This window comes from Cherax quadricarinatus, unplaced genomic scaffold, assembly GCF_038502225.1.
Source record: "Cherax quadricarinatus isolate ZL_2023a unplaced genomic scaffold, ASM3850222v1 Contig30, whole genome shotgun sequence".
NCBI lineage: Eukaryota > Metazoa > Arthropoda > Malacostraca > Decapoda > Parastacidae > Cherax > Cherax quadricarinatus.
The window spans coordinates 308779-321986 of record NW_027195056.1 but is presented as its reverse complement, the minus strand read 5'-3'; the positions used below and the strand labels follow the sequence as shown (position 1 = coordinate 321986).

Here is a 13208-nt window from a genome sequence, read left to right as displayed (position 1 = left end):
TAAAGCAGCGGAAAGTGGGACTTGGGAGTGGAACTTGATATAGAACTTTGTGTTAAGTTCACGGGAGGTGTGGCGAGGTCTGGGGCCCTTCACTGAGGTGTGACTTGACACTGACTCACCAGCTGTGACTACCAGGTGACTCTGACTTGTGGTGGACACGTATATCACCAATGGACACGTGTATCAGTGGTGGATGTATCACCAGTGGACATGTGTCAGTGGTGGATGTATCACCAGTGGACATGTGTCAGTGGTGGATGTATCACCAGTGGACATACATGTATCACCAGTGGTAGATGCATCACCAGTGGACATACATGTATCACCAGTGGTAGATGCATCACCAGTGGACACACGTGTATCACCAGTCATCAGTATAGGGTTCGTAATAAAGGTTATTAGCACGGCTTTACAACAATTTATTGACAACTGAAACACGTGGAAACATTGATACAGGTGTTAAAATTAGTGGCACTGATGGCACTGGTGGCAGTGATGGCACTGACGGTAGTGATGGCACTAGCGGTAGTGATGGCACTGGCGGCAGTGATGGCACTGACGGTAGTGATGGGACAACTTAAACAGGTTGCCACCATGCCACATATGTTGAGGGTCGTTGCTGGTTGATGTAGTCATCACTGACAGGAGGAGGTGCCCATACTCTTACGTTTATGATGGTAGGTGAGTCACCAGTTGATGTAGTCATCACTGGCAGAAGGAGGTGCCCATACTCTTACGTTTATGATGGTAGGTGAGTCTTTGGTTGAGACGGTAGTCGCGACGGTGGTAGTACTCGTTGAAGTCCAGACGAGTACTCAGCAGATGGAGGTTGTCATCGTCGTGCTGAGTCAACATCAACAAGAACGACTGCACCATGTCCTGCAAACATCAATGTCTACATGTATTATGGTGTTACAACGTTTACATCATGAATTACAGTTACAAAGTACATTGTCTGCAAAAAGAATGAGGCACAATACCGTGACTGGAACAATACACAAGTAAGATGCGTATAGGAGAGTGAAACTTGTGACAATGTTTCGGTCCAACTTGAATCATTTACAAGTCACACAGACACACGAGAGGGAGCCAGTTATATATATAGGCGAGAGGGACAAGGACGGGAGTTGTAATTATAACCATATATTTTAAAGGAGTGGAGGGGTAAGCCAGTGGAAGGCCTCGGTCTGAGGATCAAAAGCTCCAGCTGTGGGTCATCATATGACTTAGACCTGCATCAGGGAACACTTATATTCTTTCCTGACAAACCTTATATCTAAGGACGGTACCAAGAGAGGAAGAAGTGGTAGTAGTGGAAATAGCAGCAGTAGTAGTAGGGAGAGTAGTTTTGTGGCACAAGAGTTAGAAAAGAGTGAAAGATGAAGGGAGGCAATAGTAATGGTAGAAGCAATACTAATTGAGTGGTAGATGCAGTAGTAGCAGTAGTAATAATAGTAGAAGTGGGGTCAGTCTAATAACAAAGGATCACCGTAGGAGAGCTAAGGACTCTCAAGGGGTAGGACCATATGGGTAAAAAACTTGACAAAACTCATCTAGGCAGAAGAAAAGAAGTAAAGAAAAATAGGAAAGGAGAAGAGGTAGAGAGAGGAGGAGAAGAAAATATGAGGTCAAGTCAGGAGAGTTGCTAAGTTTGGAACATTTAACAATATAATGAGAAAGGTAGACATCTACAGTGACAAAGTCACCACTAAGATTTATACAAGCAAAGTTGTGAATAAGTGATGCTTCAACAACACGACGACTGTGAAGGTTAGAAGTAGTGTAGATGGTGACTGTGAAGGTTAGAAGTAGTGTAGATGGTGACTGTGAAGGTTAGAAGTAGTGTAGATGGTGACTGTGAAGGTTAGAAGTAGTGTAGATGGTGACTGTGAAGGTTAGAAGTAGTGTAGATGTTGACTGTGAAGGCTAGAAGTAGTGTAGATGGTGACTGTGAAGGCTAGAAGTAGTGTAGATAGTGACTGTGAAGGCTAGAAGTAGTGTAGATGGTGACTCTGAAGGCTAGAAGTAGTGTAGATGGTGACTGTGAAAGCTAGAAGTAGTGTAGATGGTGACTGTGAAAGCTAGAAGTAGTGTAGATGGTGACTGTGAAGGCTAGAAGTAGTGTAGATGGTGATTGTGAAGGCTAGTAGTAGGTTAGACAGTTCTAGCAGAGGACCAGTCAATAGGATGACTGTGATCTCTAACATGACAGAACAGAACATTATTGGTGTCATCAAGTCTAACACTACTTGTGTGTTCTTTAAGTCTGTCAGAAAGAGAGCTGCCAGTTTCTCCAAAGTATTGAAGAGAACAAGAGAAGCAGGGAATATAGTAGACACCAGAGGCATCTATAGCAGAAGTACAAACTAGATTACTGTGAAGGTTGTTTATTTTCTTTCCCTGTGTATTTGGCCCCACCCTTTTAGCCCAGTAGCCCTCCTGCTGTGCTACTTTGTCTTGTTCTTAGACTGACCCCACTTGTATTACTACTACATCTACCATTCCATTACTACTGCCTCCCTTCACCCATCACTCCCCTTTCTATCTATTGTGCCATTAAAACTACTCTCCCTACTCTCTACTTCCACTACCATGGCCACTACTTCTTTCTCTTACTCTCTTGGTCTCGTCACTGTCCCTCTCACCTACATAAACTGGCTCCCTCACTTTTGTGTGTCAGTGTGACTTGTAAATGGTCCAAGTCGGACCAAAACTTATAGTAAGTCTCGGTATGTGCAGGTTATTTGTGTACAATGTGTACATCACGAGATACAGTTACAAAGTACTAAGACAGGTAGTTGTAGTTGTGCTGGTGGTTGTACCTGGTAGGTCTGAGTGTTGATCCTCAAGTCAGACTTCAACTTAGGTACCACCTTCAGCATGAACTCCTTCCGTCGTTTCTTTTCAATTTCCTCTTGTTCCGCCCAAGTTCCAAAGTCGCCGGCGTCCGTCCTGGCCTGAAACAATGACCCTGGTTCTTTAAGGTGCTCAATCTAGGTTCTGTAAGTTCAGTGTCAGCTTAGAACGGTGTGTTCAAGTTGAGTTAATTACTGGTTAGCATGGTTAAGGGCTTTAAACTATCTACTACACAAGGGGCATTAACACTAATACCTAAACTAGTGATTAATGTAAACTATCAGTGTATATACACCAAGATATACACCTCACAGTATATATATACACTGAGATATACACCTCTCAGAGTATATACACAGAGAGATGCATCTCTGAGTGCTGCTACTACTACTACAAGTAGTACTGCTACTACTACCACACTACTACTGTTACTACCACTACTCTCTTAGTAACAAGTACCAAACACAGACCTAACCTATTAGTGTGGTACCTTAATACACTACCAAGCTACTATTACTACCAATACTACTACAACTACCACTACTCTGACAGTAACAAGTACCAAACATAGGCCTACACTATCAGCCTGGTACCTTGACAGCCTCCTGGTGGGTTCTACGAGCATGAACTTCACTGCAGACAGCCAGTGACAGTCGTTCTTGTAGTCCCCTCAAGTTCTGAATCAAGTTGTAGAAAGTTCGCAGGTGTGTCCGAACTTGCTGTGTCCGGGGCAAAGAAATACATTATTAAGTGACATTATATACAGTCAGTTCTATTATAAAGTTCCATTCTATACAGTCAGTGCTATTATAAAGTTCCTCTGTATAGTGGAGTCTTTCAGAGTAAAGGCACTGCACTTAGCAGTGCTTAACAGTGACAGTACTCACCTAAGACTGGTCACACAGCAGTACTCACCTAAGACTGGTCACACAGCAGTACTCACCTAAGACTGGTCACACAGCAGTACTCACCTAAGACTGGTCACACAGCAGTACTCACCTAAGACTGGTCACACAGCAGTACTCACCTAAGACTGGTCACACAGCAGTACTCACCTAAGACTGGTCACACAGCAGTACTCACCTAAGACTCGTCACACAGCAGTACTCACCTAAGACTGGTCATACAGCAGTACTTACCTTAACCCTTTCAGGGTCCACAGGCCCTCTCAGAGACTTGTTCTCAGGGTCCCCCAAATTTCAAAAAAAAAAAAAAAAAAAATTCTTTAGAAAAGACAGAGAATCTTTTCCCGATCATAATGACACCAAAAGTATGAAATTTGATGGAAAACTTACGGAATTATGCTCTTGCGAAGTTAGCGGTCTCAACAATGTGTACACATCAGCGATTTTGCCCACTTTGAGCCCTATTTTCGGCCAATTCCAATGTACTAGTCGACAAAAATCATAACTATTTCGCTAGAACTCCATTTTTTCTATCGAATGAGTACAAGAAACCACCCATTTACCAATTTCAACTATCCAATAAAGTGGTCAGAAATTGGCAATTTTGCCAATTTCACACAAATTTCAAAAGATGCCAATTTCCAAATAGGGTCCAGAATAAACAAGAAAGACATTCCTGGCACTAAAATAACAAGTTCTCTGTTCGTCAGTCACATCCCCAGGCCCCTCTTATATTTCTTTGGCTTTCCACTTTGAATTTTTATTCTCACAAAAAAATAGAAGATTTACTGTTATGCAGACTACTGCATTAGTGTAGAAATGGTATAAATAATATCGGCACACTTGTGAAAGAATATTAGACTCACCAGTTGACGTGTATTGGACGCTTGGCATGATTTGTTTACTTTTGAACTTTGGTAAAAATCAAACATTTCTGCTACTTTGAGCTCAATTTCAAGATACTTTTCAAAGTAAAACCAGTCAAAATCATCTCAATTTCTGTAATATGTCTTCCATTCTATAAAATGAGACCAGGAAAACTAGAATACAACAATAAATACCATACGAAAATACAGTGCAAAGTCGCTGTTTTAATCCAAAAACACAGTCGGAGATTTTTTTTTCTCATTATGCACTGTGTGCTGCAGGATTTTTTTTATACTGTGCACACTGACCACATAGACCCATTCTTTCATGTGTAGGCCTACCAGCTTTCTCTCACTAGATTTGAGGGTGCTAGAATTTAAGCGTACTTGTATGTCAAAAACCCTGGGGCGCAAGCCGTACTAGTACGGCCAAAACCCTGAAAGGGTTAAACTGGTTGTACAGCAGTACTCACCTTAAACTGGTCGTACAGCAGTACTCACCTAAGACTGGTCGTACAGCAGTATTCACCTAAGACTGGTCGTACAGCAGTACTCACCTTAAACTGGTCGTAAAGCAGTACTCACCTAAGAATGGTCGTCTAGCAATGCTCACCTTAAACTGGTCATAAAGCAGTACTCACCTAAGAATGGTCGTCCAGCAATGCTCACCTTAGACTGGTCATCTAGCAGTGCTCCAGCAATGATACGGTCTAGGAAGTGCTTGTGAGCATCAATGACCTGGTCAAGACTGTGAGCAGTCTTTAGTGTGGTCATAAGACCGTGCCAGGAACACTCCAGAACCTCAAAGGTCATGTAGTACTCCATCTGGTGTACAAGATGTACCATCTCTGTGGTCAGTAACTGTACACCGTGTAACACCACTCCAAGCTCTGTACAATAACAAAAATCATTAGTACACTTAAGAGTCACTAGATTGTCTGAATATAACTGTAACTAGACTGTGAATATAACTGTAACAGTCATTAGACTGTGAGTATAACTCACTAGATTGTGTGAATGTAACTAATGGTCACTAGACTGTGTGAATATAACTGTAACTGTCACTATACTGTGTCTGTAGCTGTCACCAGCCTGTCTAAATGTAACATAACAGTCAGTAGATTAGACAGAAGTTGCTAGTTTATTGTGCACCACATATCCATCCTGAGGTAGTAGGTTGATAGACAGCAACCACCCAGAGAGGTACTACCGTCCTGCCAAGTGAGTGTAAAACGAAAGACTGTAATTGTTTTACATGATAGTAGGATTGCTGATGTCTTTTGTCTGTCTCTTCTACTTACTTCTACTTACACTTAGGTCACACTACACATACATGTACACGTTTATTTATACACACTCATCTGAGTTTTCTTTGATTTTATCTTAATAGTTCTTGGTCTTATTACTTTTCCTTTTATATCCATGGGGAAGTGGAATAAGAATCTTTCCTCCGTAAGCCATGCGTGTTGTAAAAGTCAACTAAAATGCCGGGAACAATGGGCTAGTAACCCCTTTTCCTGTAATAATTACTAAAAAGAATAAGAAGAAGAAAATTGAACATTAAAATGGTATAAAATACCGACAGATTGTTAGGTAAGACACATATGCAACAGTTAGGTATCTTTATTACGAAACGTTTCGCCTACACAGTAGGCTTCTTCAGTCAAGTACAGAAAAGTTGATTGAAGCAGAAGAGACTTGAAGACGATGTAATCAGTCCATCACCCTTAAAGTTTTGAGGTGCTCTTCTCCAGACTGAGGGACTGACCACCTCAAAACTTTAAGGGTGATGGACTGATTACATCGTCTTCAAGTCTCTTCTGCTTCTATCAACTTTTCTGTACTCGACTGAAGAAGCCTACTATGTAGGCGAAACGTTTCGTAATAAAGATACCTAACTGTTGCATATGTGTCTTACCTAACAAGAAGAAAATTGTCAAAGTGAGAAGTCTGAATGTGCGTGGATGTTGTGCAAATGATAAGAAAGAGATGATTGTGGATGTTATGAATGAGAAGAAGCTGGATGTCCTGGCTTTAAGTGAAACAAAGCTGAAGGGGGTGGGAGAGTTTCAATGGAGAGGAATAAATGGGATTAGGTCAGGGGTTTCAAATAGAGTTAGAGCTAAAGAAGGAGTAGCAATAATGTTAAAGGATAAGCTATGGCAGGAAAAGAGGGACTATAAATGTATTAATTTAAGGATTATGTGGAGTAAAATAAAGATTGGATGTGAAAAGTGGGTTATAATAAGCATGTATGCACCTGGAGAAGAGAGAAGTGTAGAGGAGAGAGAGAGATTTTGGGAAATGTTGAGCGAATGCGTGGGGAGTTTTGAATCAAGTGTGAGAGTAATGGTGGTTGGGGATTTCAATGCTAAAGTGGGTAAAAATGTTATAGAGGGAGTAGTAGGTAAATTTGGGGTGTCAGGGGTAAATGTAAATGGGGAGCCTTTAATTGAGCTATGTGTAGAGAGATTTGGTAGTAAGTAATACATATTTTATGAAAAAGAGGATAAATAAATATACAAGGTATGATGTAGCACGTAATGAAAGTAGTTTATTAGATTATGTACTGGTGGATAAAAGGTTGATGGGTAGGCTCCAGGATGTACATGTTTATAGAGGGGCAACTGATATATCGGATCATTATTTAGTTGTAGCTACAGTTAGAGTAAGAGGTAGATGGGAAAAGAGGAAGGTGGCAACAACAAGTAAGAGGGAGGTGAAAGTGTATAAACTAAGGGAGGAGGAAGTTCGGGTGCAATATAAGCGACTATTGGCAGAAAGGTGGGCTAGTGCAAAGATGAGTAGTGGCGGGGTTGAAGAGGGTTGGAATAGTTTTAAAAATGCAGTATTAGAATGTGGGGCAGAAGTTTGTGGTTATAGGAGGGTGGGGGCAGGAGGAAAGAGGAGTGATTGGTGGAATGATGAAGTAAAGGGTGTGATAAAAGGGAAAAAGGTAGCTTATGAGAGGTTTTTACAAAGCAGAAGTGTTATAAGAAGAGCAGAGTATATGGAGAGTAAAAGAAAGGTGAAGAGAGTGGTGAGAGAGTGCAAAAGGAGAGCAGATGATAGAGTGGGAGAGGCACTGTCAAGAAATTTTAATGAAAATAAGAAAAAATTTTGGAGTTAAACAAGTTAAGAAAGCCTAGGGAAAGTATGGATTTGTCAGTTAAAAACAGAGTAGGGGAGTCAGTAGATGGGGAGAATATTTTGAGGAACTTTTAAATGTTAAGGAAGAAAGGGAGGCGGTAATTTCATGCACTGGTCAGGGAGATATACCATCTTTTAGGAGTGAAGAAGAGCAGAATGTAAGTGTGGAGGAGGTACGCGAGGCATTATGTAGAATGAAAGGGGGTAAAGCAGCTGGAACTGATGGGATCATGACAGAAATGTTAAAAGCAGGGGGGGGGGATATAGTGTTGGAGTGGTTGGTGCTTTTGTTTAATAAACGTATGAAAAAGGGGAAGGTACCTAAGGATTGGCAGAGAGCAAGTATAGTCCCTTTATATAAAGGGAAAGGGGACAAAAGAGACTGTAAAAATTATAGAGGAATAAGTTTACTGAGTATACCAGGAAAAGTGTACGGTAGGGTTATAATTGAAAGAATTAGAGGTAAGACAGAATGTAGGATTGCGGATGAACAAGGAGGTTTCAGAGTGGGTAGGGGATGTGTAGATCAAGTGTTTACATTGAAGCATATATGTGAACAGTATTTAGATAAAGGTAGGGAAGTTTTTATTGCATTTATGGATTTAGAAAAGGCATATGATAGAGTGGATAGAGGAGCAATGTGGCAGATGTTGCAAGTATATGGAATAGGCGGTAAGTTACTAAATGCTGTAAAGAGCTTTTATGAGGATAGTGAGGCTCAGGTTAGGGTGTGTAGAAGAGAGGGAGAATACTTCCCGGTAAAAGTAGGTCTTAGACAGGGATGTGTAATGCCACCATGGTTGTTTAATATATTTATAGATGGGGTTGTAAAGGAAGTAAATACTAGGGTGTTCGGGAGAGGGGTGGGATTAAATTTTGGGGAATCAAATTCAAAATGGGAATTGACACAGTTACTTTTTGCTGATGATATTGTGCTTATGGGAGATCCTAAAGAAAAATTGCAAAGGTTAGTGGATGAGCTTGGGAATGTGTGTAAAGGTAGAAAGTTGAAAGTGAACATAGAAAAGAGTAAGGTGATGAGGGTATCAAATAATTTAGATAAAGAAAAATTGGATATCAAATTGGGGAGGAGGAGTATGGAAGAAGTGAATGTTTTCAGATACTTGGGAGTTGACGTGTCGGCGGATGGATTTATGAAGGATGAGGTTAATCATAGAACTGATGATGGAAAAAAGGTGAGTGGTGCGTTGAGGTATATGTGGAGTCAAAAAACGTTATCTATGGAGGCAAAGAAGGGAATGTATGAAAGTATAGTAGTACGAACACTCTTATATGGGTGTGAAGCTTGGGTGGTAAATGCAGCAGCGAGGAGACGGTTGGAGGCAGTGGAGATGTCCTGTTTAAGGGCAATGTGTGGTGTAAATATTATGCAGAAAATTCGGAGTGTGGAAATTAGGCGAAGGTGTGGAGTTAATAAAAGTATTAGTCAGAGGGCAGAAGAGGGGTTGTTGAGGTGGTTTGGTCATTTAGAGAGAATGGATCAAAGTAGAATGACATGGAAAGCATATAAATCTATAGGGGAAGGAAGGCGGGGTAGGGGTCATCCTCAAAAGGGTTGGAGAGAGGGGGTAAAGGAGGTTTTGTGGGCAAGGGGCTTGGACTTCCAGCAAGCGTGCGTGAGCGTGTTAGATAGGAGTGAATGGTACTTGGGACCTGACTATCTGTTGGAGTGTGAGCAGGGTAATATTTAGTGAAGGGATTCAGGGAAACCGGTTATTTTCATATAGTCGGACTTGAGTCCTGGAAATGGGAAGTACAATGCCTGCACTTTAAAGGAGGGGTTTGGGATATTGGCAGTTTGGAGGGATATGTTGTGTATCTTTATACGTATATGCTTCTAAACTGTTGTATTCTGAGCACCTCTGCAAAAACAGTGATAATGTGTGAGTGAGATGAAAGTGTTGAATGATGATGAAAGTATTTTCTTTTTGGGGTGACCCACCGAGGGTGACCCTCGGTGGGTCACCCTGCCTCGGTGGGAGACGGCCGACTTGTTGAAAAAAAAAAAAAAAATATCCATCCTGTGGATGGTAGCACAGAGCCTAAAGATACACAATAGGCCTAGGAACTAGGCCCCAGAAGGGTTTACAGGAGTACATCTGAACTCACTCTTACAGTTCACTAATCTGTTACAAGCAAATTTAGGAAATTTGCTTAATATGTCTGGTATCTTTTTTTTCATTAATATCTTCATATATCACATAGTATAGTAGTAGGTTGGTAGACAGCAACCACCCAGGGAGGTACTACCGTCCTGCCAAGTGAGTGTAAAACGAAGCCTGTGATTGTTTTACATGATGGTAGGATTGCTGATGTCTTTTGTCTGTCTCATAAATATGCAAGATTACAGGCATGTCTTGCTACTTCTACTTACACTTAGGTCACACTACACATACATGTACACATTTATTTATACACACTCATCTGAGTTTTCTTTGATTTTATCTTAATAGTTCTTGGTCTTATTAATTTTCCTTTTATATCCATGGGGAAGTGGAATAAGAATCTTTCCTCCGTAAGCCATGCGTGTTGTAAAAGTCAACTAAAATGCCGGGAACAATGGGCTAGTAACCCCTTTTCCTGTAAAGATTACTAAAAAGAATAAGAAGAAGAAAATTGTCAAAGTGGGAAGTCTGAATGTGCGTGGATGTTGTGCAGATGATAAGAAAGAGATGATTGTGGATGTTATGAATGAGAAGAAGCTGGATGTCCTGGCTTTAAGTGAAACAAAGCTGAAGGGGGTGGGAGAGTTTCAGTGGAGAGGAATAAATGGGATTAGGTCAGGGGTTTCAAATAGAGTTAGAGCTAAAGAAGGAGTAGCAATAATGTTGAAGGATAAGCTATGGCAGGAAAAGAGGGACTATAAATGTATTAATTCAAGGATTATGTGGAGTAAAATAAAGATTGGATGTGAAAAGTGGGTTATAATAAGCGTGTATGCACCTGGAGAAGAGAGAAGTGTAGAGGAGAGAGAGAGATTTTGGGAAATGTTGAGTGAATGCGTGGGGAGTTTTGAATCAAGTGTGAGAGTAATGGTGGTTGGGGATTTTAATGCTAAAGTGGGTAAAAATGTTATGGAGGGAGTAGTAGGTAAATTTGGGGTGCCAGGGGTAAATGTAAATGGGGAGCCTTTAATTGAGCTATGTGTAGAAAGAAATTTGGTAATAAGTAATACATATTTTATGAAAAAGAGGATAAATAAATATACAAGGTATGATGTAGCACGTAATGAAAGTAGTTTATTAGATTATGTATTGGTGGATAAAAGGTTGATGGGTAGGCTCCAGGATGTACATGTTTATAGAGGGGCAACTGATATATCGGATCATTATTTAGTTGTAGCTACAGTTAGAGTAAGAGGTAGATGGGAAAAGAGGAAGGTGGCAACAACAAGTAAGAGGGAGGTGAAAGTGTATAAACTAAGGGAGGAGGAAGTTCGGGTGAGATACAAGCGACTATTGGCAGAAAGGTGGGCTAGTGCAAAGATGAGTAGTGGGGGGGTTGAAGAGGGTTGGAATAGTTTTAAAAATGCAGTATTAGAATGTGGGGCAGAAGTTTGTGGTTATAGGAGGGTGGGGGCAGGAGGAAAGAGGAGTGATTGGTGGAATGATGAAGTAAAGGGTGTGATAAAAGAGAAAAAGGTAGCTTATGAGAGGTTTTTACAAAGCAGAAGTGTTATAAGAAGAGCAGAGTATATGGAGAGTAAAAGAAAGGTAAAGAGAGTGGTGAGAGAGTGCAAAAGGAGAGCAGATGATAGAGTGGGAGAGGCACTGTCAAGAAATTTTAATGAAAATAAGAAAAAATTTTGGAGTGAGTTAAACAAGTTAAGAAAGCCTAGGGAAAATATGGATTTGTCAGTTAAAAACAGAGTAGGGGAGTTAGTAGATGGGGAGATGGAGGTATTGGGTAGATGGCGAGAATATTTTGAGGAACTTTTAAATGTTAAGGAAGAAACAGAGGCAGTAATTTCATGCACTGGTCAGGGAGGTATACCATCTTTTAGGAGTGAAGAAGAGCAGAATGTAAGTGTGGGGGAGGTACGTGAGGCATTACGTAAAATGAAAGGGGGTAAAGCAGCTGGAACTGATGGGATCATGACAGAAATGTTAAAAGCAGGGGGGGATATAGTGTTGGAGTGGTTGGTACTTTTGTTTAATAAATGTATGAAAGAGGGGAAGGTACCTAGGGATTGGCAGAGAGCATGTATAGTCCCTTTATATAAAGGGAAAGGGGACAAAAGAGACTGTAAAAATTATAGAGGAATAAGCTTACTGAGTATACCAGGAAAAGTGTACGGTAGGGTTATAATTGAAAGAATTAGAGGTAAGACAGAATGTAGGATTGCGGATGAGCAAGGAGGTTTTAGAGTGGGTAGGGGATGTGTAGATCAGGTGTTTACATTGAAGCATATATGTGAACAGTATTTAGATAAAGATAGGGAAGTTTTTATTGCATTTATGGATTTAGAAAAGGCATATGATAGAGTGGATAGAGGAGCAATGTGGCAGATGTTGCAAGTATATGGAATAGGTGGTAAGTTATTAAATGCTGTAAAGAGTTTTTATGAGGATAGTGAGGCTCAGGTTAGGGTGTGTAGAAGAGAGGGAGACTACTTCCCAGTAAAAGTAGGTCTTAGACAGGGATGTGTAATGTCACCATGGTTGTTTAATATATTTATAGATGGGGTTGTAAAGGAAGTAAATGCTAGGGTGTTTGGGAGAGGGGTGGGATTAAATTATGGGGAATCAAATTCAAAATGGGAATTGACACAGTTACTTTTTGCTGATGATACTGTGCTTATGGGAGATTCTAAAGAAAAATTGCAAAGGTTAGTGGATGAGTTTGGGAATGTGTGTAAAGGTAGAAAGTTGAAAGTGAACATAGAAAAGAGTAAGGTGATGAGGGTGTCAAATGATTTAGATAAAGAAAAATTGGATATCAAATTGGGGAGGAGGAGTATGGAAGAAGTGAATGTTTTCAGATACTTGGGAGTTGACGTGTCGGCGGATGGATTTATGAAGGATGAGGTTAATCATAGAATTGATGAGGGAAAAAAGGTGAGTGGTGCGTTGAGGTATATGTGGAGTCAAAAAACGTTATCTATGGAGGCAAAGAAGGGAATGTATGAAAGTATAGTAGTACCAACACTCTTATATGGGTGTGAAGCTTGGGTGGTAAATGCAGCAGCGAGGAGACGGTTGGAGGCAGCGGAGATGTCCTGTTTAAGGGCAATGTGTGGTGTAAATATTATGCAGAAAATTCGGAGTGTGGAAATTAGGAGAAGGTGTGGAGTTAATAAAAGTATTAGTCAGAGGGCAGAAGAGGGGTTGTTGAGGTGGTTTGGTCATTTAGAGAAAATGGATCACAGTAGAATGACATGGAAAGCATATAAATCTATAGGGGAAGGAAG

The 13208-nt window shown here is 40.7% G+C and overlaps 1 protein-coding gene across 2 annotated transcripts in view; it reads right to left on the bottom strand.

Annotated features, from left to right (window-relative positions):
* Positions 1-403: 403 nt before the first annotated feature.
* LOC128701032 (gamma-tubulin complex component 3 homolog) overlaps positions 404-13208 on the bottom strand; it is an 87708-nt gene continuing 74903 nt past the window's right edge. For both annotated transcript variants that reach the window (XM_070079858.1, XM_070079859.1), the window contains exons 14-17: positions 5297-5517; positions 3450-3575; positions 2823-2957; positions 404-879 (exon numbers count right to left, since the gene is read on the bottom strand). In XM_070079858.1, the coding sequence (XP_069935959.1) occupies positions 706-879; positions 2823-2957; positions 3450-3575; positions 5297-5517 (656 nt within the window). In that variant the 3' untranslated portion in view covers positions 404-705. The remainder of the gene's footprint in view (positions 880-2822; positions 2958-3449; positions 3576-5296; positions 5518-13208) is intronic.